The 26,091-nt window shown below is 45.6% G+C and overlaps 1 protein-coding gene across 2 annotated transcripts in view; it reads left to right on the forward strand.

The window, feature by feature from the left end:
* BTAF1 (B-TFIID TATA-box binding protein associated factor 1) overlaps positions 1 to 23,277 on the forward strand; it is a 324,567-nt gene extending 301,290 nt beyond the window's left edge. For both annotated transcript variants that reach the window (XM_063962035.1, XM_063962034.1), the window contains exons 34-38: positions 7,432 to 7,584; positions 8,110 to 8,321; positions 9,107 to 9,266; positions 22,359 to 22,529; positions 22,928 to 23,277. In XM_063962035.1, the coding sequence (XP_063818105.1) occupies positions 7,432 to 7,584; positions 8,110 to 8,321; positions 9,107 to 9,266; positions 22,359 to 22,529; positions 22,928 to 23,074 (843 nt within the window). In that variant the 3' untranslated portion in view covers positions 23,075 to 23,277. The remainder of the gene's footprint in view (positions 1 to 7,431; positions 7,585 to 8,109; positions 8,322 to 9,106; positions 9,267 to 22,358; positions 22,530 to 22,927) is intronic.
* Positions 23,278 to 26,091: the final 2,814 nt, after the last annotated feature.

The following is a 26,091-nucleotide window of genomic DNA, read 5'->3' on the forward strand; positions in this document are numbered from 1 at the left end:
GGGTACAGCATCGATATCTGATAATTTACTTCTGACCTTCTTGTAAACCACGTAAAATGTAATTTACTGAGAGAAGCTATTCATACATTACTCCCCACAGGTGTAATTAGTCAGTGGGGCTTTATCCAAAGTATTTTTTGTTTAGAAACTGAACTGATCCTTTCAGCAAATTGTGACTATCCAGACCCTACATCTGTGTTCTGGTGTAAACAAGTTGGAACAGTGTGACATCGGTCATAAATGGCATGGAGCGGGGCTAGTCTGTTTTCCATGGATGCCATTTCTTTTTCATCCACTAGGGGTCACTGGAGTACTCTTGGGATATGGACGGGGAGTTAGCCGGTATAGGCACAATTTAAATATTTAAATTAGTAACTCTTCACCCGCTCCATACTCCCATAGAGACTTCAGTATTTTTTTGTGCCTCAGTCGGGAAGGTACAATTGGACGAGGTTCCACAGTTTCTTCTATTTCTCTTCTATTTTCATGATTGCAGCCTAAAGCTGCATAAAGGAGCTGAACAGAGCTTAGAACAGAAGCCCCGTCAAAGCCTCCACTGGGAACAGGTAATGAGTGGTGAGGCAGCTCACACTGCCGCCGCTCACTTGTTTTGTATTGCTGGGGGTGAGGGGCGGTCAGCTCACGCTGCCGCCCTTTATTTGGGGAGTGTATGCAGGGCTTCCGCGGTCCGACACTGAGAGGAGGGAGATCGCGGGGATGGGGGGGGGGGGGAATGCCCGCAGGGAGGCCCCATAACTAAGCTGCATTTTAATGCAGCAAGCAGCTCCAGGCTATTAAGCCTGTGGAACGGGGTCCACAAGGGACTTGTCTGTCCTTCTCTACTTGTCTGTCTGTGTACATAATGAGTAAGGCTAGAATTCCTCCGAAAAGGTCAGAAGGAAGGTCCAGGTCTAGCTCAATTTCGAAAAATCGTTCTTTTTTGTCTTATAACTTGACAGTTTCAGCTCTGTTGCTTTCTGATGATTCAATGCCAGACCGCATATCGCAAGAAGAACATGAGGAGAGGGCATTGGGCCAGGAGTCAGATAGTGAGGTTACTGATAGCCCGGCCATTGATAATCTCATCAGAGCAGTACGTCAGGTTCTAAAGTTTACGAAGACTGAAGAACATTTTTCCAATGATGACGTATTCTTGCTAAACAGGGAACTCTGTTGTGTTTTCCTTATTCAGCATCTCTTAATAAGCAGCTGATACATGTCAAGACTCCAGCTGCTACGATGTTTAAATACCCGTCGGAGCATACCCTAGAAGCTATGGTAAAGTCGGTGTATACAGCAGTAGGGGTGTTGCTTAGACCTGCTTTGGTGGGGGGTTGGATTAACAAGGCTGTAGTTGCATGGGCAATACAGTTCAATTTTGGCCTACAAGAAGACCACCTTATACTCTTCGCTGATCACATTTGTGAAGCTGCTCAATATCTAGGTACGGCTTCTGTGGACATCAGCAAGGTTAGTTCTCGCCTTTCAGCTTCACTAGTTGCGGCACGACGTGCACTTTGGCTACGTTCTTAACAGGCGGAGTCAGAGTCTAAACGATGAATAGAAGCGTTACCTTATGCTGGCTAGAGGTTTGATACTCAATTGGACAAATGCATTTCACAGGCCACGGGGGGAAATCTGGTTTCCTACCATTGCCTACACAAATTCCTAAACGGAAATGCTCAGGACAGCGTTCATATCCCTTAGACCTCAGTCCTTTCGAGGCCGTGCTACAGGAACAACCACACACAGTAGACGTGGTTTCAACAAACTACTAACTGTCTTCATGACGTGAAGACCACAGACAAGCCAGTGGCATAATGGGCTTCCAGCCCATCTTGGATCATCAGTTGTGGGAATCCACAGATGGGTGGATCCGCAATTTTGTGTTCAAAGCTTACAAAATAGAGTTCGATTGTCTTCAACCATAGCGATTTTGCATGACAGGTCTGCCTGTGTCAGAAGACAAGACGGCGGTTCTGCAGACAGCGATACAGTCTGTAGTAGATTCAGCAGTTTGATTCCGGTTCCAGTCACCAACAGGGTCACGGTTATTACAGTTTTTTTTTGTAGTTCCAAAGCCGGATGACTGTCAGTCCGATATTGAACCTAAAGGAGCTCAATCAGTACGTCGCTTACTACAGATTCAAGATGGAATCCCTGCAGTCAATGACTGCAGGTTTAGATCCACAGGAATTCAGAATTTCGATGGATCTCAAGAATGCGTACTTATACGCATCAGGCCTACTTAAGATTTGCAGTACAACAAAACCATTATCAATTTCAGGGGTCACCGTTTGGCTTCTCATCAGCGCCTCGGGTATTCACAAAGTGATGTCTGTCATGATAGCTCATCTCAGATTCCTGGGAGTGATAATAGTTTTGTACTTAGACGATCTGCTCATCAAAGCTCCGTCTCAACACATACTCCTACAACATGCCTTACTAACGTACAATGTTCAGCACGGTTGGATTGTCAACCTCAAGAAATCAAGCCTGATTCCATCGCAAAGACTTCAAGTCCTAGGAATGATTCTCGACATGGTGGATCAACTGATTTACCCTCCAGAACACAACGCACAAAGTATTCGTCATCGGGTATAGTTAGTGCGCAATCCACGGACAGTCTCTGTGCATTCGACCGTTAGGAAAGATGGTGGCGTCTTTTGAAGCACTCCTGTTCGGAAGATTTCACTTGCGTCCTTTTCAACTGGATGTTCTCGCACAGTGGTCAGGCTCGCATCTACAAATTCATCAGGTAGTGTGGTTGTCTCCAAAGGACAGAGTATCACTACTCTGGTGGCTCCAAGTACAAAATCTCACAACAGGGAAGAGGTTCGGCGTCTGGAATTGGATAATTCTAACGACTGATGCGAGTCTCGGAGGTTGGGGAACAGTGGTCCAAAATTGTCGGCTTCAGAGTCTCTGGTCAGACCAAGAAAAATTACTGTCAATAAATGTCCTGGAACTCGGGGCAAGTTACAATGCGCTGCAACAAGCATTGCACATGCTCCGGTCTCAGACTGTCCAGGTTCAGTCAGACAATGCGACAGCAGTCGCATACATCAAGAAAGAAGGAGGAACTCGAAGTCGCATGGCCATGCGGGAAGTTGCACGAATCCTCAATTGGGCCGAGCATCACCAGGTGATATTGTCGGCAGTGTTCATTCCAGGAGTGGAAAAGTGGGAGGCAGATTATCTCAGCAGTCAGGATTTTCAACCAGGAGAATGGGCATTAAATCCAGAAGTGTTCCAGATGTTGGTCCAGCGGTGGGGTTACCCAAAAGTTGGATCTAATGGCATCTCGCCAAAATCATCAAACATCCCAGTATGTGTCCAGAACAAGAGATCCAAAGGCAGTGGCAGTGGATGCTCTCACGATCGTGTGGCAGTACAGCCTCGTGTATCTGTTTCTGCTGCTTCCTTGGTTGCTAAAGCGGATCAAAAGAGAGACCACAACAGTCATACTAGTGGCGCCTCATTGGCCTCGGAGAGCGTGGTTCTCTAATCTCCGCGGGCTACTCGCAGACTATTCTTGACCGCTCTCGCTATGCCCGGACCTGCTACAACAGGGTCTGTTCCTTTTACCCCGGTTTAACGCTGCTGCATTTCACGGGGTGGATGTGCAAACCACTCTCAAGACGAGAGGGCATTCCAGAATCGGTTATACCAACCATGTTACGTGCTAGCAAGCCAGTTACGGCAGCTCGTTATCACAGGATTTGGCGTGCCTACATAGGGTGTTGTGAAGCTCGGAAGTTTCCGACATCATCTTTCAAATTATTCTGTCTTTTGCTATTTCTACAGATGGGGTTAGATGGAGGACTACGTTTATCTACACTAATAGTGCAGGTCTCTGCTTTGTCAGTTTTACTGTCAAAGGCGTTTGGCCCTTTTGCCAACAGTTCACACTTTCCTGCAAGGTGTCCTCAGAGTACAACCTCCATTTATACCACCTACAGCGCCATGGGACTTGAATCTGGTTTTAGATTTTTTACTGTCTTCACGTTTTGAACCCTTACAACAAGTTGCTAAGTTCGCTTGGAAAACAGTTTTTCTACTAGCAACAGCTTCAGCAAGGCGTGTTTCAGAATTGGGTGCCTTGTCATGCAAACCACCGTATTTGGTGTTTCATGCTGATAAAGCGGAACTTGGGACGAATTCCATCGTCCTACCAAAGGTGGTGGTATCTTTTCACGTCAATCAACCAATTGTAGATCCATTATCAGGAAGTGCAGGAACTCCAGCTACTTTGGATGTGGTATGCGCAATACGCGTTTATATAGCCTGAACATCAACAGTACGTAAAACAGATACATTGTTTGTTCTCTATGATGCAGTCAATATGGCTTGGCCAGCTTCCAAGCAGACTTTGTCCATATGAATTAAGCTAACCATACGTCAGACTTACCTTCATGCTAGGCTACAACCGCCTACATCAGTTTCAGCTCATTCCACACGTTCTGTGGGAACTTCATGGGCAGCAGGTCGTGGAGCTTCTACGACACAACTTTGACGTGCTGCTACATGGTCATCAGCGCACACGTTTGTGCGCTTTTACAAGTTTGATACGTTTGCGGCATCAGCATCTAGCTTTGGCCGTCCAGTGACCCCTAGTGGATGAAAAAGAAAATAGGATTTTGGTACTTACCAGATAAATCTTTTTCTTTGAATCCACAGGGGGCACTGGACGCCCACCCAGAGCAGTTTACCTGTCTTGTGGTAAGTTCAGTGGATCTTATGGTAACACATTCTCACCGATTGTTAAGATGTTACAGTGATATCTATTAGTTATCAACTGTTTAGTTGTCAGTTACATTATGTGTCAACTTTATTGTTGTCCATTATGTTATAATGTTATATGTAATTCTCTATTGTTCATCCTCTCTATCGCTCCTGTTTGGCTCAGTAAAAATACTGAAGTCTCTATGGGAGTATGGAGAGGGTGGAGGGTTACTAATTTAAATGTGCCTATCCCGGCTAACGTCCATGTCCCAAGAGTACTTCAGTGCCCCCTGTGGATTCAAAGAAAATTATTTATCTGGTAAGTACCAAAATCCTATTTTCCCATTTTGGACTGGTAATGGTGCCTTAAGTGTTTATGAAGATTATGGCAACCCATCGGATGTACAGAATTTATCCTTTGCCTGAGTTGTTTAATGAAGTCAGAGTGCCTGGCCTTACTCAATGAACATTTCCGGGAAACTATCTGGCCACAAGAATCTTATGGTTGAATTATCTAGCACCAGAAATTCTGGTCCTTTTCTTAGACTTGTTACAAACTGGCACGGTGTGTCTAATGGCTTGTGAGAGAGAGCTGTTCTCTTTCCAATAAAAGACATTGGGTAGATTTGAAGTTGTGCATTTTTCATGGTTCCTTTGTAGGGTGCTCCAGAAAACTCTTCAAAATGGGAACAGACTAACTGTCTCTAAACAAATGCATTGGTTGCTTCTCTGGTTTCTAAGGGACTATAGTTTCAACATGAATCATCCCTTTGCCATGGCATTGGACTATTTTGGTAATGGGAGCCATCTGGGGGGCTCTTTCATTGCCTTTTTAGAGTCTGTGGTTTCCAGTGTAAGCCAAGTTTCCAGTAAATGTGGTTCCCAGCGTAAACAAAGCTTCCAGTTAATGTGTCAAATTTCTGGCACCAGATGGTATGGCTGTTACCTGTGCTTCTAGGATTTGCTAATATCCAGAACAGGCACAAAGTATACCATAGGGCGTTTGGGCTTTGCTGGGTGTGATGTGCAGATTGCAGCCCTCTGCTTAGGTTTCTACGTACAGGGCTGGTAGACACAGGAGGCAGGTATTGAGACTAGCTACCTTTTAGGCAAAGTTGCCAGAACCAGACAGGCAATGTGGTACCAGGTACCGGGCAGGATCGGGTCAGAGGAATAAGAGACGTCTGATTAGGAAGATCACCAGGCATATTACCAAAGGAACAGCAGAATCCGGTCACAGGGAGGCCAGAGTCAGAACCATCACCAGGCGTATTACCAAAGGAACAGCAGAATCAGGTCACATGGAGGCCAGAGTCAGAACCAGGGGATCACAAGGAGCAGGCAAGGAGAGACTTCAGCCAGATACAAACCTTTAGGAATCGCACTTGGTGGAGAATATAATAGGGTGTGAGAATCAGAGTGAAGCTGGCCATACACCTAAAGATGTATTGTCCAATCTGGCTGGTTGGAACGAAAATCTGGTAGTTTATGGGAGCACATGACAATGAACCATTTGCTGTGAAATGCCAGAAAACGGACAAAAACAGACATTCAGACAAATTTGGTTAAATCAAATGGATTGAACCAATTTGTCTTTCTGACTGTTTGTCACTTTTATGGCATTTCGGAGCAAATGTTCAAATCATGTGCTCCCACACTCGTTCCAACCAGCCAGATTGACAATAAATCTTTAGGTGTATGGTCAGCTTGAGAGATTTTCTCCTGGTTTTTTTTTTTTTTTTTAACGTGGCAATCATTTACATGGCCAAACTAGGTTGATTTTGCCATGTTAATGATTGCCACTTTAAAAAAAAAAAATAGAACTCTCACAAAAGGTATTCGATTAGCTTCGCCAATTTCGGAGTGATCAAATTTACCCTGCTGCTTCTTCAATTGCAGGCCATTTTCACCCTTTTCACTTTTTTTTGTGTGTGAAAAAGCATTGGTGAAAACTGCCCGCATTTTCACCCGCACAGGTGCTAAAACGTGGATTCACTGATCAGCATGTTTCTTCCTGCCGAATGTTTTGCATAGGCAAAGAAATAGCCCTGCTATTGAATAGGGAGAATCTCCATTTGTCCTAAAAATAGCGAAAAGTGCCATTTTTTTTTTTTGCCTAGGTGGAAAAAAAAACACTAATTGAATAACCCCCAAAATCTCACTTCTCTGATTCTCATGCCCTATTACATTCCACCCTGGGAGTCACAAAGAGACAGATGCTGGAGTACATTTATGGAGCCTATACCCTTGCACAGAATAGTGCACAGGGACTGCCTTTTATAGTGAGGGAGTTTGCGTTTGGCCCTTTAAATAAAAGACAGTGGTTCGCATCCCTATGGAAGACCAGAGATAGAGCACCTATGTGAATAGACAGGAGGAGGGATTGCCAGGGAGACCGGATATGCCAGTGGTCCCCGCGTCACTCAATGTGGCAGTTGTATTAAGCCTGGAGAAGGGATAAAGAAGTGATAAAGCAGTGGTAAGTGCAAGATGATAATGCACCAGCCAGTCAGCTTCTAACTGTCATTTTTAAAATCCATAATGATTGGCTGGTGCGTTATCACCTTGTGCTTATCACTGGTTTATCCCTTCTCCAGGTTAATACATCTGCCCCAATGATAGCTTTTAATGTACCGATTCCATAGAGGGGAATTTGAGTGAATGCCTATGATTTTACATACTGAATTAACTTTCAATTTTCTTAAGGCCCTGCAGTATTTGCGGAAGCTATGCAACCACCCTGCTTTGGTTCTGTCTGCACAACACCCAGAGTACAAGAAGATCACTGAGCAACTAGCTACTCAGAACTCCTCTCTACGAGATATTCAGCACGCCCCCAAACTATCTGCATTAAAACAAGTATGATTATATTTTTTCCTTTGACATTACGTGTCTTCTTTTGGCGAAGCTGCGGGCAGCCTGATATACAGCTTTTTTTTTTTTTTCCAAGTTGAAATGTCTTCTAGGCCTTTGTAATTCAAAATCGCAGACATGACTAATGTAGGACACTTTGTTCTTGCATTTTTGGCTGTAGCACTGGGCTGTAGCTGTAATAAATGGCTGCAGTGATCAAGTGAATAGATGTTTAAATCTTGACTGGTTGTCAAAATTTCCGGGAGAATTTGTGTCACTGTTCAGCCCTTTATTAGAAGCTTTATAAACTTATGAAGGGCTTTTGGCTTATGTACAGTTATAGTAAGTTCTTCGGTGAACCGTTTTGTGAAGGTAATATAAGAATTTGGGTATGAATATTCATGAGCACGTAGCCAAGCATTTACCTGCTGTATTACTGAGTTATGTGACATTTGTCAGGCTACTTTTATCTTCTCTATATACTTATACATTATGAATCCAAGTAAAAAATGTTTTTCTTTTGCGCGGCAGCTACTTTTGGACTGTGGACTGGGTAACGCTGGCACCCCAGAGAGTGGCACTGAAGCAGTTGTAGCCCAGCATAGGATATTGATCTTCTGTCAGCTGAAGAGTATGCTTGATATTGTGGAACATGACCTTCTAAAGCCTCACCTGCCCTCGATTACATATGTACGGCTAGATGGAAGTATACCTGCCGGCCAAAGACATTCCATTGTATCCAGGTCAGTTACAAGTCTGCCCTCCACCCGAAAAAAGGCGCATTAGGCTTAGCTTGTAGAGCTTGGCAATATAGGCAAAATAGGCAAGATGAGTCCAGCTCTGCAAGGCTAGTATCTGTTGCTGTACTCCCAGGAGGTAACAGTAGTCTGCGTCTCATTTACACCTGGGCATGTGGCTTCACATTGGTAGTAATGGTAAAATGACAGTGAACAATACCAATATAGTACGCGTCCGGCAAGTGGTGTTAAGGACAGACGCATTTGCCGTGTAAAAAGAAACGTAACTAAGACGCACACCTGCTGCCTTCCACTTGAAACAATTTTTCAGATTGTTGTAATGAGGTGAATGGAAAACGGCTCCCCCATTATTGTAAATGGGATTTATTCAGGCACACTAGGCCAATAAGAATGGGCTGCTTATTGTCTTCATCAATTCACATTGGGCCCCAGGAGTCAAGCACCTGCTAGTGACCTGCCTCCGGCCAGGCGTTTATGCCTTTGTCATGTGGTCCGCTTGTGACGTGTTTCGCCCAACCTGTGTTTTGGCTGCACTTAATACATGCAAACGTACTCCCATTTTGCATGTATTCCAGAGAAGCTGCTCATTTTATTGATGTAACCAGATGTTGAGTTGATATCATTCATTTTTCGACATACTGCCTTTCAGTTGATATTTCATAGCATTGGTATGTTGTAGTTATGGAAATAATGGTATTGGGTTACACTAGAATACAAGGTTGCTTTTTGACAAAAACAAAACTCCTATTCATGGCGCCTTTTTATTTCAGGTTTAATAATGATCCTTCCATAGATGTTCTGCTGCTGACCACCCACGTGGGTGGCTTGGGTCTCAACCTAACTGGAGCAGACACTGTAGTATTTGTGGAACATGACTGGAATCCAATGAGAGATCTCCAAGCAATGGACAGAGCACATCGTATTGGACAGGTAACGGAATACATGATCAGTGCACCTAATGTTTGTGTGACTGTAATGTACAGGGATGGGCATTGTGAAAAATAACAACTCTACAATGTAGTTTCTTGGATTTGAAGGTGGTGGGGAAAGATCCCGAATTCTCTTATCATGGTGACTTCTTGGTGAAGGCATCACACTCTTGGATTGGATTGTAAAATAAGCAACCATTGTCTATGGTCCAATAAACATTCATCTTATTTTCTGTGCAATAAAGGGCATTTCTTCCCTTGAACTAGATTATTTGCAGGGTTTGGTACCTACCCCTAAAGACTAACTCCTACACTACCATCCCTTACTGCATAAATGCTTGGAGCTACCATGTCCACTTTGGTAGCAGTTAAATGTGCACTGTTCCTAATGTATTCTTTTAAGGCCATGCTCCCACACTCATAAAACAGGTCCAGTGGGTGTGGACTTTTCAGGAACCCCCCCGCCTCCTCCTAAAGATCATCATCTGGAAACACCAGACTATTTATCTGGCCCTGAGCACCTTGATATTGCTCCACAATGGCCTGACAAATAGAGTTTGTATGGGCATAGCCACTGCAATGGCAGATCTGAGCCACCAGGGAGATCTTCACTAATGTAAAAGTAGCTTGAATCTTTTGATGGTGTAATGATGTGTCCTGGCCACGTGAGTGATATATACCCTCGGGTTAGACTATTGGTTGATAGACTGAGTCGTTAGCACCTAGACCAAGGCATGCTGTCTTCATCTTGCAGAAACTTTTTTCTGTGTGTTGTGAGTAGCAGGGATTTTGTACTGTGGATCAAATCCCTCCATTGTACTGTTACATCTTAGTCATTCCTCTCCACACGTGAGGCATGATTCAATTCGAAGACAGTTGAGTAGCGCCAGGAATTAGCTCCCGGGGCTATTCAATACAGCGCCCCGTGACACCCGATAACAGGATTTCTTCTCGTACCCCCGGAGGGGTGCAAGCTGAACTACAACAAAAGGGACTCCGTAATGATGATTTCTGCCCTTAGTGCGGCGGAAACAGCGGTGCACCGGGCACTTAAGTCTGGGAACAGCGGTTCTCCCGACAAAACACCCAGTTTAGTGCAGGAGAACGGGCATTCTCCAGCTTACCACTGCGTTGTGTTGAATAGCACCGGGAGCTAATTCCTGGCGCTACTCAACTGTCTTCTAATTGAATTGTGCCCCTGGAGTGACTTTGGGACATCCCTGTTACAGATGTATTTGTTTTTGTTTTTTTGTGTTTATAAATAGGGCACATTTTATTTTCACTGGGTACTTAACAAAAAGTTTTTTCCCCTCTGGAGTACTGTAACAATGGTTGTATTTGTGTTAGTGTGGGTTTAGAATGTTACCCTTTAAAGCAGGGGTGGGGAAACTTTGGCCCTCCAGCTGTTGTTGAACTACACATACCAGCATGCCCTGCTACAGTTTTGCGATTTGGCCTTGCTAAAATTGTTGCAGGGCATGCTAGGATGTGTAGTTCAACAGCTGGAGGATCGAAGGTTACCCACCCGTGCTTTGAGGCTTAACTAGATATTTCTCGATCATCCATAAGGGATATTGGGGACCTTAGTACAATGGGTATAGAAGGGGTCCAGAGGAGCTGGTGCACTTTAAATTTCTTCCCCAGGGTGTTCTGGCTCCTCCGCTCTATGCCCTCCTTTACAGCTCAGTTTTAGAAAAATGTGTCCTCAGGAGAGGATGCACACTCTGGAGCTCCAGAGTTTTTCTTCAGTTTAGTTTCTGTTTGTTGTTTTCAGGTAAGCTGTTTGGGCAACAGCTTACCTGCACCGAGGGACACTGGGGGTGGACCAACACCAGTCTCGTTTAGAGGTGCCGAGTCGGATCCTGCTGACAGGACAACGGTCCTTAGGGTCAGTGTACAGCAGGCATTGCGCTCTCGCGCACACACCCACAGTACAGAGCCTGAAGGTCGGCAGAGTGGTGAGTGACAACCGGGGACCCGGTACCTATGTGTGGCATTAACGCGGGGCGGGAATACGGACGCCCCTTGCGATGATCTCATAACCCCCACCCGTGTAGACTGGCAGCGATGGTGAAAATAGGTGATTGTACCTTATGTTACACACTTTGTGGACATTTGCCAGTATAAATATCAGCATAGATCTGGTGCCATTGTAAGGGGCGAAGCTTCCTCTGAGCGGGACCAGCGGCTTCTTGGCGCCATTTCCTGCACACACGGCGCTGCTGCAGGACTGCTAGCTCCTCCAAGGGATCCTCCACGGCCAGACACTGGTACAGGGGTGTAGTTAAGGGGGAGAGCCCGCTGTTAGACCTGTATATTAGGCTTCTCAAGCAGTATAAACCAAATTGCCTCAACTTCTCACTATATAATTGTTAGTTCTCAGACTGGTTCTGGTCCCTCCTCTGAGTATCTCCACACACAATAGTGTGGGAAGGCTTGCTTGTACCTGTTTTTCTCTGTGTTGTGTGTGAATCTAATTGGTCTCTGTCAGCATGGTGAAAAAAGCTGTGTGCGCTTTGTCACACCAGGTTTTCCCCCTCCCCTCCAGATTCTCTCATGTGTGAACAATGCAGTTAGCCTTCACAAGATAGTGGTGCTTCAGGGGGTGGTTTGCAGGAGCCTGCGTGGCTCAGCTCTATAAGATCTGTGATGGCTGATATGTCAAAAGAACCGACTACTGCTAGACAAGAAAGGCAGAAGTTACAACAATCTATGGCTGGTCTGGCAAAAGATAGGGCAGACAGTAGACGTTTTTCCCCTCTATCAAATCCGTTACCTCAAAAAAGGGGGTTACCTGATATCTTCTCAGAATCTGAGGAGGAGGTACCAGAGGTAGAGGAGGGGCAAGAGCTAGAGGAGGGGCAAGAGCTGGAATCTAATACTAAATTAGATGATTTCTCGGCTGCACAAGGAGTAGACTTATTTTCTCATACGTCCTAGAGGATGCTGGGGACTCCGTAAGGACCATGGGTATAGACGGGATCTGCAGGAGACATGGGCACACTATAAGACTTTGGGTGTGAACTGGCTCCTCCCTCTATGCCCCTCCTCCAGACCTCAGTTAGATTCTGTGCCCAGGAGAGACTGGACACGCACTAGGGGAGCTCTACTGAGTTTCTCTGAAAAGACTTTGTTAGGTTTTTTATTTTCAGAAAGACCTGCTGGCTACAGGCTCTCTGCTTCGTGGGACTGAGGGGAGAGAAGTCAGACCTACTTTTTCTGAGCTAAGGGATCTGGTTCTTAGGCTACTGGATACCATTAGCTCCAGAGGGTTCGATCACTTGGTGCGCCTAGCTGCTTGTTCCCGGAGCCGCGCCGTCACCTCCCTCACAGAAGCCAGAAGAAAGAAGCCGGGTAAGTATTAGAAGAACAGAAGACTTCAGAGTCGCAGAGGTACCGCGCAGCGGTCGCGCTGCGTGCCATTGTTCCCACACACCCAACGGTACTGCAAGGGTGCAGGGCGCAGGGGGGGGCGCCCTGGGCAGCAATATACCTCACTAAGTAGCCTGGCTAAGCATGTATACAGTGCTTGGATACTGTACACGGACCCCCGCCAGCATGAAACGCTAATATAACAGCGGGGCTGAAGCGCGCCGAGAAGGGGGCATGGCTTAGCCCTCACAACATGATACAGCTCCATTTTCTCCACAGTCCCGGCCAAAGCTCTGTATACAGTAGCAGTGAAAACCGAAGGGGGCAATGTGGTTAGTGCAATATAGCATATAACAGAGCACTATATTAGGTAATGGGCATGTAATCATTGAGTTGTGCATATATGTCTGTTTCCCCTGTCAGATATACCCACTATAGCTTTTTAGTGCACATGTGTCGACATGTGTGAGTGCTCTGTCGCAAACAGCTATGGGAATCTCTGTCTGCATCGCCGACTCCTGTTGATACTTGATTCAGTAGATGCTGTGTCAGCAGGTCGGTAGTTGTATGCTTTTCAAAAGTAAACACTGTAGGGGAGACACAGTAGTATGTGGGTGACCCTGTCGCCACCAACTGTTATTACTGGGTGTAAATTAACATGCTGTAACTTACTTATACCTGTATATATATATTTATATATATATATATATATATATATATATATATATATATATATATATATATATATATATATATAGTATATATGTATAGTACGGTTCCATGGACCTGTAGCTCGAGCACAGACATGGTAGTATTTGTGTGGAAGTGAGATTAAAATTATATATGTATACTTCCCTCGGACCCCTCGGGGTCGCAAGTATGTTATTTTGCCTGGTTACTACTCCCTGCTGTCGACGAATACTAGGTTTTCTGTCGACCATAAGGTTTCCTGGTTAGATCCACAACTTGGGCATTCAGTACATGGTCATACACATTCAGAACACATTAATGTCACTAGGGACCCGGCGGTTCCGGACAATCTGCTTATGTGTATTATATATATGTATGTATGTATTATATATATGTATGTATGTATGTATATATGTGTATATATATATATATATATATATATATATATATATATATATAATGTGTGTATATGTGTATTACAATATGTATATTCATATTACGATTTCTAATGAATGCTGAAGTAAAAGTATTCCTTCTCATGTGCTGGTCGCTCTGTTGATAAAGCTCTAGGTCGGCCGTGACGAGTTGGTCTCAGATCCTCACGAGGAGTCCGAGTGTTTATTCTTTTCCCGCCGTGGATAGAATACTGTGAAAGTCAACTCCTGGTCGGGGGCCCTGTCACAAAGAATCGTATACAGGAAGCTAAGTGATATTTTATTTATATGCTTTGAAGTTATTTGCATTACATGCGCATGGGGGAGTGCTTGTATTCGGAAAGGCATCCGATAGAATTACCCTAGAGAGAGAGGGGATGTTGCTTATGTTGGTTCTTCTCTACAACATTGCGGCAGGCTACCGTGCGTATACAGGAGGTGTGGCCGGGGGAATGCTGAGGCTGACTCCGAGAGATACTGAAGTTTTTCCCTGTGACGGTGTACCGCTGTTTGGGGATGCCTCAGTTAAGTCACTCTCGGCGGATACTTCTGGTAAGTCTACCTTCGTGAGTTAGATTCCCTCACAACGGTTGGTGACGCATTCTTTTGTGGGATGCAGTCATTTTAACCAGTTCGATACCGTTCTTTTTTCCCTTTCTGTGCAGATAGTGGAAGGTGAAATGGTAAGAGCTCTGCAGCCTTGTTAGGTTCGCAGAAGCGATTATTGGGGGGTAATTCCAAATTGATCGCAGCAGGAATTTTGTTAGCAGTTGGGCAAAACCATGTGCACTGCAGGGGAGGCAGATATAACATGTGCAGAAAGAGTTAGATTTGGGTGGGTTATTTTATTTCTGTGCAGGGTAAATACTGGCTGCTTTATTTTTACACTGCAACTTAGATTGCAGATTGAACACACCACACCCAAATCTAACTCTCTCTGCACATGTTAAATCTGCCTCCCCTGCAGTGCACATGGTTTTGCCAAACTGCTAACAAAATTCCTGCTGCGATCAACTTGGAATTACCCCCATTGTCTTCTGTTTCTACCACATCCACCGCATGTCGCTGGGTCTATCTGGCTGGAGCCCACACCGGTGGGAACTCGTCTAATGCTCTTCCGTCAGTCCGGGAATGGACTTGGACCTGGGAGTTAATAATAGAATCCAAAGGAGGACATACTGGAGTTTTACAGATGATTCCCCTCACTGATTTTTCAAATAGATCTTACTGATTCCCCTCTGGAAGGGGAGGTAGTACGCGACGCCATACCAGAGTCGTGTCGGGTTCAGGAATTTGTCCTGTCCCTGTTAAAAAAAAAAAAAAAAAAAAAAAAAAAAAAAGAAACAAAGATTTCTACTTACGAACTTGAACTAAAGGATGGAATCTCTCCGGCCAGGGAGCTCCAGCACGTAAAGGTAGAAAAAGGGTTTAAATGCGTTTTTCTCAGCATTCAGCCTACCTGGGTTGATATCCAGGATGGTCTTTGCCTTTTCCCTGGAGTGTTGGTAGTATGATGGTTTTCTTTCAATAGTAAGAGCCATTGTTATTTTGTACTGAGACGCTCTCCTGATTACGGTGAGGTCAAGAAACAAGTGGTCCAAATCGTTGTTTCTCTCTGACTGTTCTTCAACACAGGGAATGGAATGGCTGTTGTTCCCAACGACGCGGATGTCGGAGGTGGGTATCTGAGTAGATACTGAACGGTTGTGGTTCTGTGTTTTCCGGTGGAAAGAGGTCTGAGGATCCAGAGTCGGATCAGATTTGCAGTGACGATCCATCAATATGTTCTGTTGATGTAGAAGATGGGTGCGGCCTAAGAGGCCTTTTCGGTGAGCAGGTCAAATGCCAGAGTGGTTTTCACGGGACCAGTTGGAAATGTGGTCCGTGTCTCACCTGCGCATGCACCGGAATATAATCCTAATGGCCAGGATATTGCTCCTGTGGTGTCTGCACGGTCTAACTTCCTAGAGGGACGAAGGTTCGGGATCCAGGATTAGATCCTGGTGTCCATGCATGCAGATCTCCGAGGCTGGGGAGCAGTCTTTCCAAGGGAAGTATTTCCAGAGGAAAAGGTCAAGCTGGGAAGCTTGTCTGCAATAAACTTTCTTGAATTAAGAGCTATTTTCACCGAACATATTCTTCGTGATCTGCCCGTGTTAATTCTGTCGGACGACTTGACAGCAGTGACGTAAGTAAGCCGCTAGGGCGGAACAAGGAGGGCGGAAAGACAGGTAAACGCTATATTAGCAGTCTTCGTTCCGGATGTAGACGACGGAGAAATAAATTTCCTCTGCAGACGCGATCTCCATCCGGGAGAAATAGTCATCGAGAAGTTTTCACAGAAGTGACAAGTCTTTGAGAAGTGCCTCAATTGGACATGTTGGCGTCTCGCCTCAACGAGAGACCTCAGGGATATTGTTCCAGGTCAAGGGACACTCAAGCTATGGCAGTGGACGCCCTTGTGACACCTTAGGTGTTTGCAGTCGGTCTATGTGTCCCCTCCGCTTTCACTCTTTCTGAAGGTGATAAACGTAAGAAGAACAAAGGTTCAGGCGATCCTCATTGTTCCGGTCTAGCCAAGGAGGGCTTGGTATCCAGTTCTTCAAGATTAACTCATAAAAGATCCCTGGCCTCTTCCTCTACGGGAGGAACTGTTACAGCAAGATCCGGGCGTGTATCAGGACTTACCGCGGCTGCGTTTGACGGCGTGGTGGTTGTACGCCATATCCTAGCCCGAAAGGGTATTCCCTGTGAAGTAATTTTCCACACTTCTTCAGGCTAGAAAAAAAAGTAACAGCAAAGCCTTACCACCGTATTTGGCATAAGTATGTGTCTTGGTGTGAATCCAAGAAGGCTTCTACGGAGGACTTTCAGCTGGGTCGTTCTTCTCCATTCTTGGCAAGCAGGTGTGGATGCAGGCCTAAAGTTAGGCTCCATTTCAGTGCAGTTTTGGCCTTATAAATTTTCTTTAAAAAAAAAAAAAGTGGCCACCTTTCCGGAAGTTCACACTTTCGTGAAAGGAGTACTGCACATCCAACCTCCATTTGTGCCCCATTGGTACCTTGACGTGGTGTTGCGGTTTCTTGTGTCACGCTGATTGGAACCTTTATGAAAGGCTGTGTTAAAATTTCTCTCTTGGAAAGTGGTCATGCTATTGGCCTTGGCGTCCGCAAGGCAGGTGTCGGAAGTAGCGGCTTTGTCTCACAAGAGCCCCTGTTTGATTTTCCATGTGGATAGAGAGGACTTGAGAACTCGGATAATAGTTCTGCCAAGAGTGGTTTCTGTGTTTCGCAGAAACCAGCCTATTTTGATGCCTGTGGTTACTTAAGCATTGGCTGATTCAAAGTCTCTCGATGTAGTCAGGGCTTTGAATATTTAGGTCCCCAATTTGGCTCTGATTGGGGAAACAGAGGTTCTGTTTGTCCGGTATGCTCCCAGCATGTTTGGGGCGCCTGCGGCTATGCAGTCTTACACGCTGGATCTGTGATACGATTCGGCGTGCTCGTTCTATGGCTGGATTGCCGTTACCGAAGTCGGTGGTAACCCATTCTACTAGGTAGGTGGGCTCTTCTTGGGCGGATGCCCGAGGAGTCTCGGCGGTCCAACTTTGCCGAGCGGCTACTTGATCGGGTTCAAACACTTTTGCTAAGCTCTACAAGTTTGATACCCTGGCTGATGGGGACCTCATGTTTGCTCAATCGGTGCTGCAGAGTCGTCCGCACTCTCCCGCCCGGTCTGGAGCTTTGGTATAAACCCCATGGTCCTTACGGAGTCCCCAGCATCCTCTAGGACGTATGAGAAAATAGGATTTTAATACCTACCGGTAAATCCTTTTCTCTTAGTCCGTAGAGGATGCTGGGCGCCCGTCCCAGTACGTACTGTGTCTGCAGTTATTGGTTATGGTTACACTCTTGTAGTCTTTCTTTTCTGTCAGGCTGTTGCTGACGTTGTTCATGCCATGGCATGCAGTATCTTATTATTGGTTGGGTTGACACACAGGTTGTGTTACATATTCTATCAGCATGTGGCTGTGTATTTTTTCATGCCGTTGGCTGGTGTTCTATTGAATGCCACGTTCTGCGGTATGTTCGAGGTGTGAGCTGGTATGACACTCGCCGTGTTTAAACAATAAATTCTTTCCTCGAAATGTCCGTCTCCCTGGGCACAGTTTTCTAACTGAGGTCTGGAGGAGGGGCATAGAGGGAGGAGCCAGTTCACACCCATTCAAAGTCTTATAGTGTGCCCATGTCTCCTGCGGATCCCGTCTATACCCATGGTCCTTACGGAGTCCCCAGCATCCTCTACGGACTAACAGAAAAGGATTTACCGGTAGGTATTAAAATCCTATTACTGCTATAAGGGATGTCTTAAATATTCCTGGGAATGAGACAGATGTGCAGCAATCCTTTTTCTCATCACAGAAAAAGCTACAGGTCACATCTAAGGAACGGCATGATCTTTTTAGAGAGCCATGTGCAAATCCTGATAAGAAATTCCAGTTATCAAAGAAATGGATGGCCGCCTTCCCTTTTGCACAAGAGGGGTGCAAGGTCTGGGAAACTCCCCCTGCTGTCGATGCATCAGTATCGCGTCTGTCAAAAAAGACAGTACTGCCTGTTCATGGGGCTACGGCCTTAAAGGAACCTGCAGACCAGAAAATAGAAACTACTTTAAAATCTTTAACATTTTATTGCATGTTGGGTGACACATGCCATTCATACTTGGGCTGGTAACATCCAAGAGGCCTTGCTCGAAACAAGTCCCTAGCTGATATGGTGATACTAATTCAGCACATACAGGAATCTGCCCCCTTCCTTTCTGATACCATCAAAGGTATTGGGGTAATAAATGCCCGTACTGCTACCATGGCGGTTTCCGCTCGCAGAGTGTTGTGGTTACGTCTGATCTCCCAAAGCTACAAGCTGGAATTTAGAAAGTCTTCCACCTCTCAGGTTTTTCAAGTTTGGTTTACCTGCTTCAGAAACCATGCGCCTCACGTTGCAGGAGGCCATTCAAAAGTTAGCCCAGACCCAGGTCATTGTTCCTCTGCCACCTCCATAACAAGGCGAGGGACACTACTCCAGCCTTTTTGTGGTACCAAAACCCATTTTGAAACTCAAATCGTTAAACGCATATCTGCGTGTTTTCCAGTTCAAAATGGAGTCTCTGAGAACAGTGATCTCAGGTCTGGAGGAGGGAGAATTCTTGGTCTCCCTGAATATAAAGGATGCTTACCTCCATATACCGATATGGCCGCCTCATCAAGCTTACCTCAGGTTTTCTCTGCTGCAGGAACATAACCAGTTCCAGGCGCTGCCCTTCGGCCTATCCACAGCCCCAAGGGTTTTCACCAAAGTGATGGTGGAAATTATGTTCCAACTCAGGATTCAAGGTGTGAGAATTGTCCCCTATTTGGGCGATCTGCTGATCAAAGCAAGATCGAAGGAAGTACTGCTGGACAGCATCTCCCGCACTAGATCCCTGCTATCACGCCACGGGTGGATTCTGAACTTTCAAAAGTCCCACCTGAGCCAACCCAGCATCTCCAGTTTCTCGGAATGATCCTGGACACGGTGGCTCAGAAGGTCTTCCTCCCTACGGACAGAGCGAACACAATTCAGGAGTTGGTTCAGGACGTTCTGCAGAAGGACCTGGTCTCTGTACATCTCTGCTCCTGTCTGTTGGGGAAGATGGTGGCCTCCTTCGAGGCCTTTCGGTTTGGCAGATTCCATATGAGGATATTCCAACTGGATCTCCTGAAGAAATGGTCAGGTTCACATCTGCAAAAACACCAGGTCATACGTCTCTCACCGCAGGCCAGGATCTCCCTCCTGTGGTGGTCACAATCCTCCAGCCTCTTGGAGGGGCGGAGCTTTGGAATCCAGGACTGGATTCTCTTGACCACAGATGCCAGCCTTCTGGGCTGGGGAGCGGTAATCCAGTTCCAGGGCCGGTGGTCATTCCTCGAAAGCCGCCTCCCTGTAAACATACTGGAACTCAGAGCGATCTACAATGCTCTGCTACAGGCAGCTCATCTGCTCCAAGTCCTGGCCATTCAGTTACAGTCGGACAACGCCACGGCTGTGGCTTACATCAATCGGCAAGGTGGAACAAAGAGCAGAGCTTGCATGAGGGAGGTATCCAAGATTCTCCGCTGGGCCAAACCGAATGCAAGGGCGGTGCTGGCCATATTCATTCCAGTCAACAGTCTTCCTCAGCCTTCACGACCTCCACCCAGGAGAATGGGGTCTTCACCCTCAGGTGTTTCAACTGATAACAGATCTGTGGGGCTGCCCACAGATCGATCCGATGGCCTCTCGGCTCAACAACAAGCTTTAGTGCTATTGTTCCAGAACGAGGGACCCTCTGGCATTGGCAGTGGATGTGCTGACGACTCCATGGGATTACCAGCTGGTGTACCTGTTCCATCTGATTCCGTTGCTCCCCAGGTTCTAAAGCGAATCAAAAGAGGGAGCTCAGGTGATTCTCATCGCCCCAGACTGGTCTCGGAGGGTTTGGTACGCGGATCTTTTGGAGATGGCCACAGAAGACCCCTGGCCCCTACTTCTAAGGGAAGATCTTCAACAAGGACCGTTCATCTACCCGGACTTACGGCAGCTTCGTTTGACGGCATGGCGGTTGAGCGGAGCCTTCTAGCTGAAGAGGGCGTTACGGGCAAAGTTATTACCACCATGATTCAAGCCAGAAAACCGTTTACGTCAAAGCACTACCACCATATCTTGAAACTACAATATCCTCCTGTGGTTTTCAACCTGGGGCGCTTTTTGCGCTTTTTACAGGCTGGTGTGGATATGGGCCTAAAGTTGGGCTCCATAAAGGTTCAGATCTCGGCGTTGTCCATTTTCTTTCAGAAGAAACTGACTGCTTTGCCTGAAGTCCAGACTTTCCTGCAGGGTGTCCTGCACATCCAACCTCCTTTTGTGCCACCCACGGCACCTTGGGATCTAAAAGTGGTTTTGTCCTTTCTACAGTCCTCTTGGTTTGAACCTCTGATGTCGGTGGAAGACATTTATGCTCCTAGCCTTGGCGTCCGCTAGGCGTGTCTCTGAACTTGGTGCTTTGTCCTGTAAAAGTCCTTACTTAGTCTTTCATGAGGACAGAGCGGAACACCGGGCAACAGTTCCTACCTAAAGTGGTATCTGCATTCCACTTGAATCAGCTTATTGTGGTTCCGGCGGCTTCAGCCTCTTCCTCAATTCCTGAGTCATTGGATGTGGTGCGAGCACTAAGAATTTATATCAAGAGGACTGCTGCTGTCAGAAAATCAGATTCCCTCTTTGTGCTGTATGATACTCTCAAAAAGGATCGTCCATTGCCCGTTGGATTAGGCTTACTGTTCAACAGGCCTACGATTCAGTGGCCTGCCTATTGCTCGATCTATCACAGCCCACTCCACAAGGTCTGTGGGTTCCTCCTGGATGGCTGCCTGGGGAGTGTCGGCCCTACAACTGTGTCGGGCCGCTACCTGGTCAGGGACAAACACGTTTGTCAAGTTTTACAGGTTTGATACCCTGGCTGCAGAGGATGTCCAGTTTGGACTTAGTGTTGCATGCGTCTTAGCACGTTCCCACCCTGTTTGGGAGCTTTGGGACGTCCCCATTGTGTTAAGGTCCCCAGTAATCCCTTATGTATGATAGAGAAAAAAGAATTTTAATTACTAAGAAAGATACTGGGTGCCCGCCTCTGTGCTGCGACTTTCCTGCAAGGTTTTGTTCTTGTATGAAGTTGTTTCAACAGTTGTTTTTGTTGTGTTTTGCTAGCTGTTGCTAGCTCGTTGTTGTGTGCTGGTTCGTTAATCTCCCCACTTGTTTGTCATGTATCCTTTCAATTACGTACATCTCATTCGGGCACAATTTTCCTAGACTGAGCTGTAGGGGAGAGCATAGAGTGGAGGAGCCAGCATACCCTGTGGAAGGAATTTAAAATGCACCGGCTCCTTTGAACTCCTTCTAAGGTCCCCAGTATCCCTTATGGACTACGAGAAAAGGATTTACCGGTAGGTAATTAAAATCCTCTTTTTGGCTTTAAAAAATCTGCAGGAACCTTCACTTCACGTGTGAACACCGGTCACTGCTGCAGCTCACCCTGCACAGCCGAACATTGACCAGAATTACTGTGCATGGCTAATGTTAACATTTTATCCATTTGGCGGCTTCATCTATGATTGATTTGGGTTAAATACATCACACAGTAATAATAAACTTGTGTAGAGAAGGCAATACATGGCAGTTTGTGTATTTATAAATAAAAAGTTGTGTATTCAATTTATAGCCCGCTTGCCTTGTAGATAAAAATGTAAATTGAAGGCTGCGCTGTGCTGTAACATAATGCATTAAGTTGCTATACACAGTATGTAAATGTGCTATAATAGTGATGGATTGCCCTTTAGTCCTGACCCTCATGCATTTACTCTCCTCAAATGAAAGCCAGACTTGGTAGTACAGATCTAACTTCTGTTGCAGAAGTGTCAGCCTCCAGTGTAAGCACTAAAATAGGACTAGAACATGTACAGCTTGCAGGTCTGGTAATGAGCTCATTCCACTGACTAAGGGTAAATGGTGAAACCTCTGTTGCAGAAACGTGTAGTCAATGTGTACCGGCTGATAACCAGAGGGACGCTGGAAGAGAAGATAATGGGCCTGCAGAAATTCAAAATGAGTATAGCAAACACTGTAATAAGTCAAGAAAATGCCAGCCTGCAGAGTATGGGTACTGACCAGCTGCTGGACCTGTTCACCATTGATAAGGTAAGCATCCTCTCACCTCTGTGTTTGTGTCTACCAAATGCCAAAAGGCCTTTTTCACTATGAAAAGATTTTCTGTAATGTTTACCATTAGAAAACCAGGCTCTTTTTCAGTACTGTAGCTGAGAAAGCTGTGCCACCTATTGATATCTATTGGAATTACACTTACTGATTTTAAAAACATACTGATGACCCCTACAAATTGGGTTAAGTCGGAACTAGACAAACCCCAGAACCTAGACTATGAATGTGGTGTTAAGAGCACTACTATTTACAAATGTAAAGTTTATTTTGTGGATGTTGAGTCTATTGTAAATGCACAGACTCCCATCATTTAATGTTAGGAATATTGTCTCCCAACTGTACTTGTGGATAGTTCATTGATGCGTAATATTTCCTAGGACGGAAAGAGTGAGAAGATGGAGACATCTGATGCCAGCGGAAAGAGTTCAATGAAGTCCATCCTGGATAACCTTGGAGAACTGTGGAACCAGGAGCAGTACGACTCTGAATTTAGTCTCGATAGTTTTATGCGTTCTCTCAAATAAACATGTTATTTCGGCTGCTGCTACATCATCCGTCTTTCTGCTGATATTCAGCAAGAACCGGGATGGTACTATGAACGTCGACTTAGGGTTTTTACTAGACTGTTTCAAGAAGCAATTGGCGGACCATCCTCAAAATGGGAGAAAATGTGTCACATGAATTATATGCAGTCTTAACATGAGGATAAAAGAGGCTTGGATTCTTACGCTATACTGGTGCATTATTCTACAGCTGGAGAAAATAAAACGGGCGGATACAGCTGCAGTTTCGAACGTGTAATATCTGAATATTTTTGTACGGCAATCTGACTAAATGGGTTTTATTTGGTCTGTAAAGCAGGGACTCATCACTAGCTAATTCTATTCCTCATCCATGCATCTAGTGAGGAGGTATTCTTCATAGCATTGTTGCTGAGATCTACAAGTAACATTTAGCAGTAATCAAAAGCCACATTTTAAGTGTTCATTGTATTCTCCCTGCTGCTAGCATCAATGTGGCGCTTTTTTTTTAAGGTTGTACATTTTTAATGAATTTCAGACCCACATATGTCTCCTGTTGCATTTTTTTTTTTTTTTGGTGGGGTGGCTTGGGGGATCAATAATATCTGTTCACATAGAACTATGCACACAGTATGCTAAACTACTTCAAGACACATGTCTAGGATTGCATCCTCTGTATGAGGAAAAGCAGATGTGCTTGTCATGTTTTCACTGATATTCTGCCCCTGGCACATAGATATTTTACTATGTGTTCCATAAGAAGAGCGGATTCTAATCCTGTTTATATTGTAGTTTCTGTTGTATACGTTGGGTAATGCCCATCTTTTTTACTTGTCCATACCTGAGCTTTGGGTTTCGGTAGTGAAAGAAGAGCGGCTCGGCTCACACATATATAAATATGAAAAAATATAGATCTTACTGCCTCTATGTAATATAAGGCAACAAGGAAAAATGCAAACTATGAAAATGAACTGTTGTCACTCCTTTTACCAGTGGTGTGTTATAATGAATTACCATTCCATTTAAACTTTGAGAATAAAAAAAAAAACCTTTCTTTTTTTTTTTCTTTTTTTAACTTGTGGTTGCTTTTTTTTTGCCCTGTAATAGAACAAAGTAAAAGTGATTCGACTTTTCATATCACTAAAAGAAGCCATTTTTGGCTGATTTACTTTACTCTGCCCACCATCCTTTTTTTTTTCTTCTTCTGATTCGCACATTGTAATGTTTGAAACTATTGGATTAGCCCTGACTGAACGGTGCGCTGCACTAAAAAATGCAAAAGTCTTGGCAAAACGGTCCTGGAATCTGTATTACTACAGTCACCTGGGCAAATTCTCGGCTTTTCTCCACTAGGCAATATGCAGCATCTGGTCTTTCAGCCTTTACAAAGCGCTATGTTCTGAAATCTGTCGCTTCTGATTGTGTTTATGCTAGAACTTTAAAAGGGCAATGCTAGTAAAAGCATTGCCATTTTAATATAAACTAGTTACCAGCCCATCAAAATGACGGAACAACAGAACCGTAATGTCAGCACCGGCAGCTGTGCACACCTGAACGGAGCAACACTTGATTTGCTCCATTGTGCACCATCTAGTGGCCTCTAGCGCGCAAAACACTTGAATTCCCCTCATAGAGGTGAGAAACAATGTTAGCCATTTATTATATAGGAGAGATATAGATAATATATATTCTTTCTAACGTCCTTGAGGATGCTGGGACTCCGTAAGGACCATGGGGAATAGACGGGCTCCGCAGGAGATAGGGCACTTTAAGAAAGCTTTGGACTCTGGGTGTGCACTGGCTCCTCCCTCTATGCCCCTCCTCCAGACCTCAGTTTTACACTGTGCCCAGAGCAGGATGGGTGCACTGCAGAGAGAGCTCTCCTGAGTTCTCTGCCTAAAAGCATTTTTGTTTGGATTTTTTCTCTACTTTTTCACAGGGAGCACTGCTGGCAACAGGCTCATTGCATCGAGGGACTGAGGAGAGAGGAGCAGACCACCTTGTCTAAGATAGGCTCTGCTTCCTCGACTACTGGACACCATTGGCTCCAGAGGGGGTGAACGCAGGTTCTTACCGGGTGTCCACCCCCGGAGCCGTGCCGCCGTTCTCCTCACAGAGCTAGAAGAACAGAAGACAGAAGTCGTCAGGCGGCAGAAGCCTTCAGCTTCACGGAGGTAACGCACAGCACTGCAGCTGTGCGTCATTGCTCCCATACACCTCACACACTCCGGTCACTGTAAGGGCGCAGGGGGGGGCGCCCTGGGCATCAATATAAACACCTCTTATGGCAAAAGACAATATACATGTACAGGTGGGCACTGTACATGTATATAAAAGAGCCCCCGCCATATTTCTGTAAGTTTGAGCGGGACAGAAGCCTGCCGCCGAGGGGGCGGGGCTTCTCCCTCAGCACTCACCAGCGCCATTTTCTCTCCACAGCACTGCTGAGAGGAAGCTCCCCGGACTCTCCCCTGCTTACACACGGTGAAGGGGTGTTTAAAAGAGAGGGGGGGGGGGGGGGGGGCACACATAATTGGCGGATAACATATTATACAGCGCTGCTGGGGAAAAACATTTTGTGTTGGTCTCCAGGGTTATTGCGCTGGGGTGTGTGCTGGCATACTCTCTCTCTGTCTCTCCAAAGGGCCTTGACAGGGATACTGTCTTCAGGAAAGGGGTTCCCTGTGTATGTGTGAAGTGTCGGTACGCGTGTGTCGACATGTTTGACGATGAAGGCTCGCTTAATGTGGAGGGGGAGTGCTTTAATGTCATGTCGCCGTCGGCAACGCCGACACCGGAATGGGTGGATATGCTGAATGTCTTGAATGCAAATGTCAATCTATTGCATAAAAGGTTAGACAAGGCAGAAGCTAGGGATGTCAGGTAGCCAGTCCATGCCTGTCCCTGTGGCGCCAGGCCCTTCGGGGTCTCAGAAGCGCACCATATCCCAGATCGATGACACAGAGACTGACTCTAGTGTCGACTATGAAGATGCAAAATTACAGCCGAAGGTGGCAAAA

This window comes from Pseudophryne corroboree, chromosome 3, assembly GCF_028390025.1.
Source record: "Pseudophryne corroboree isolate aPseCor3 chromosome 3, aPseCor3.hap2, whole genome shotgun sequence".
Taxonomy (NCBI): Eukaryota; Metazoa; Chordata; class Amphibia; order Anura; family Myobatrachidae; genus Pseudophryne; species Pseudophryne corroboree.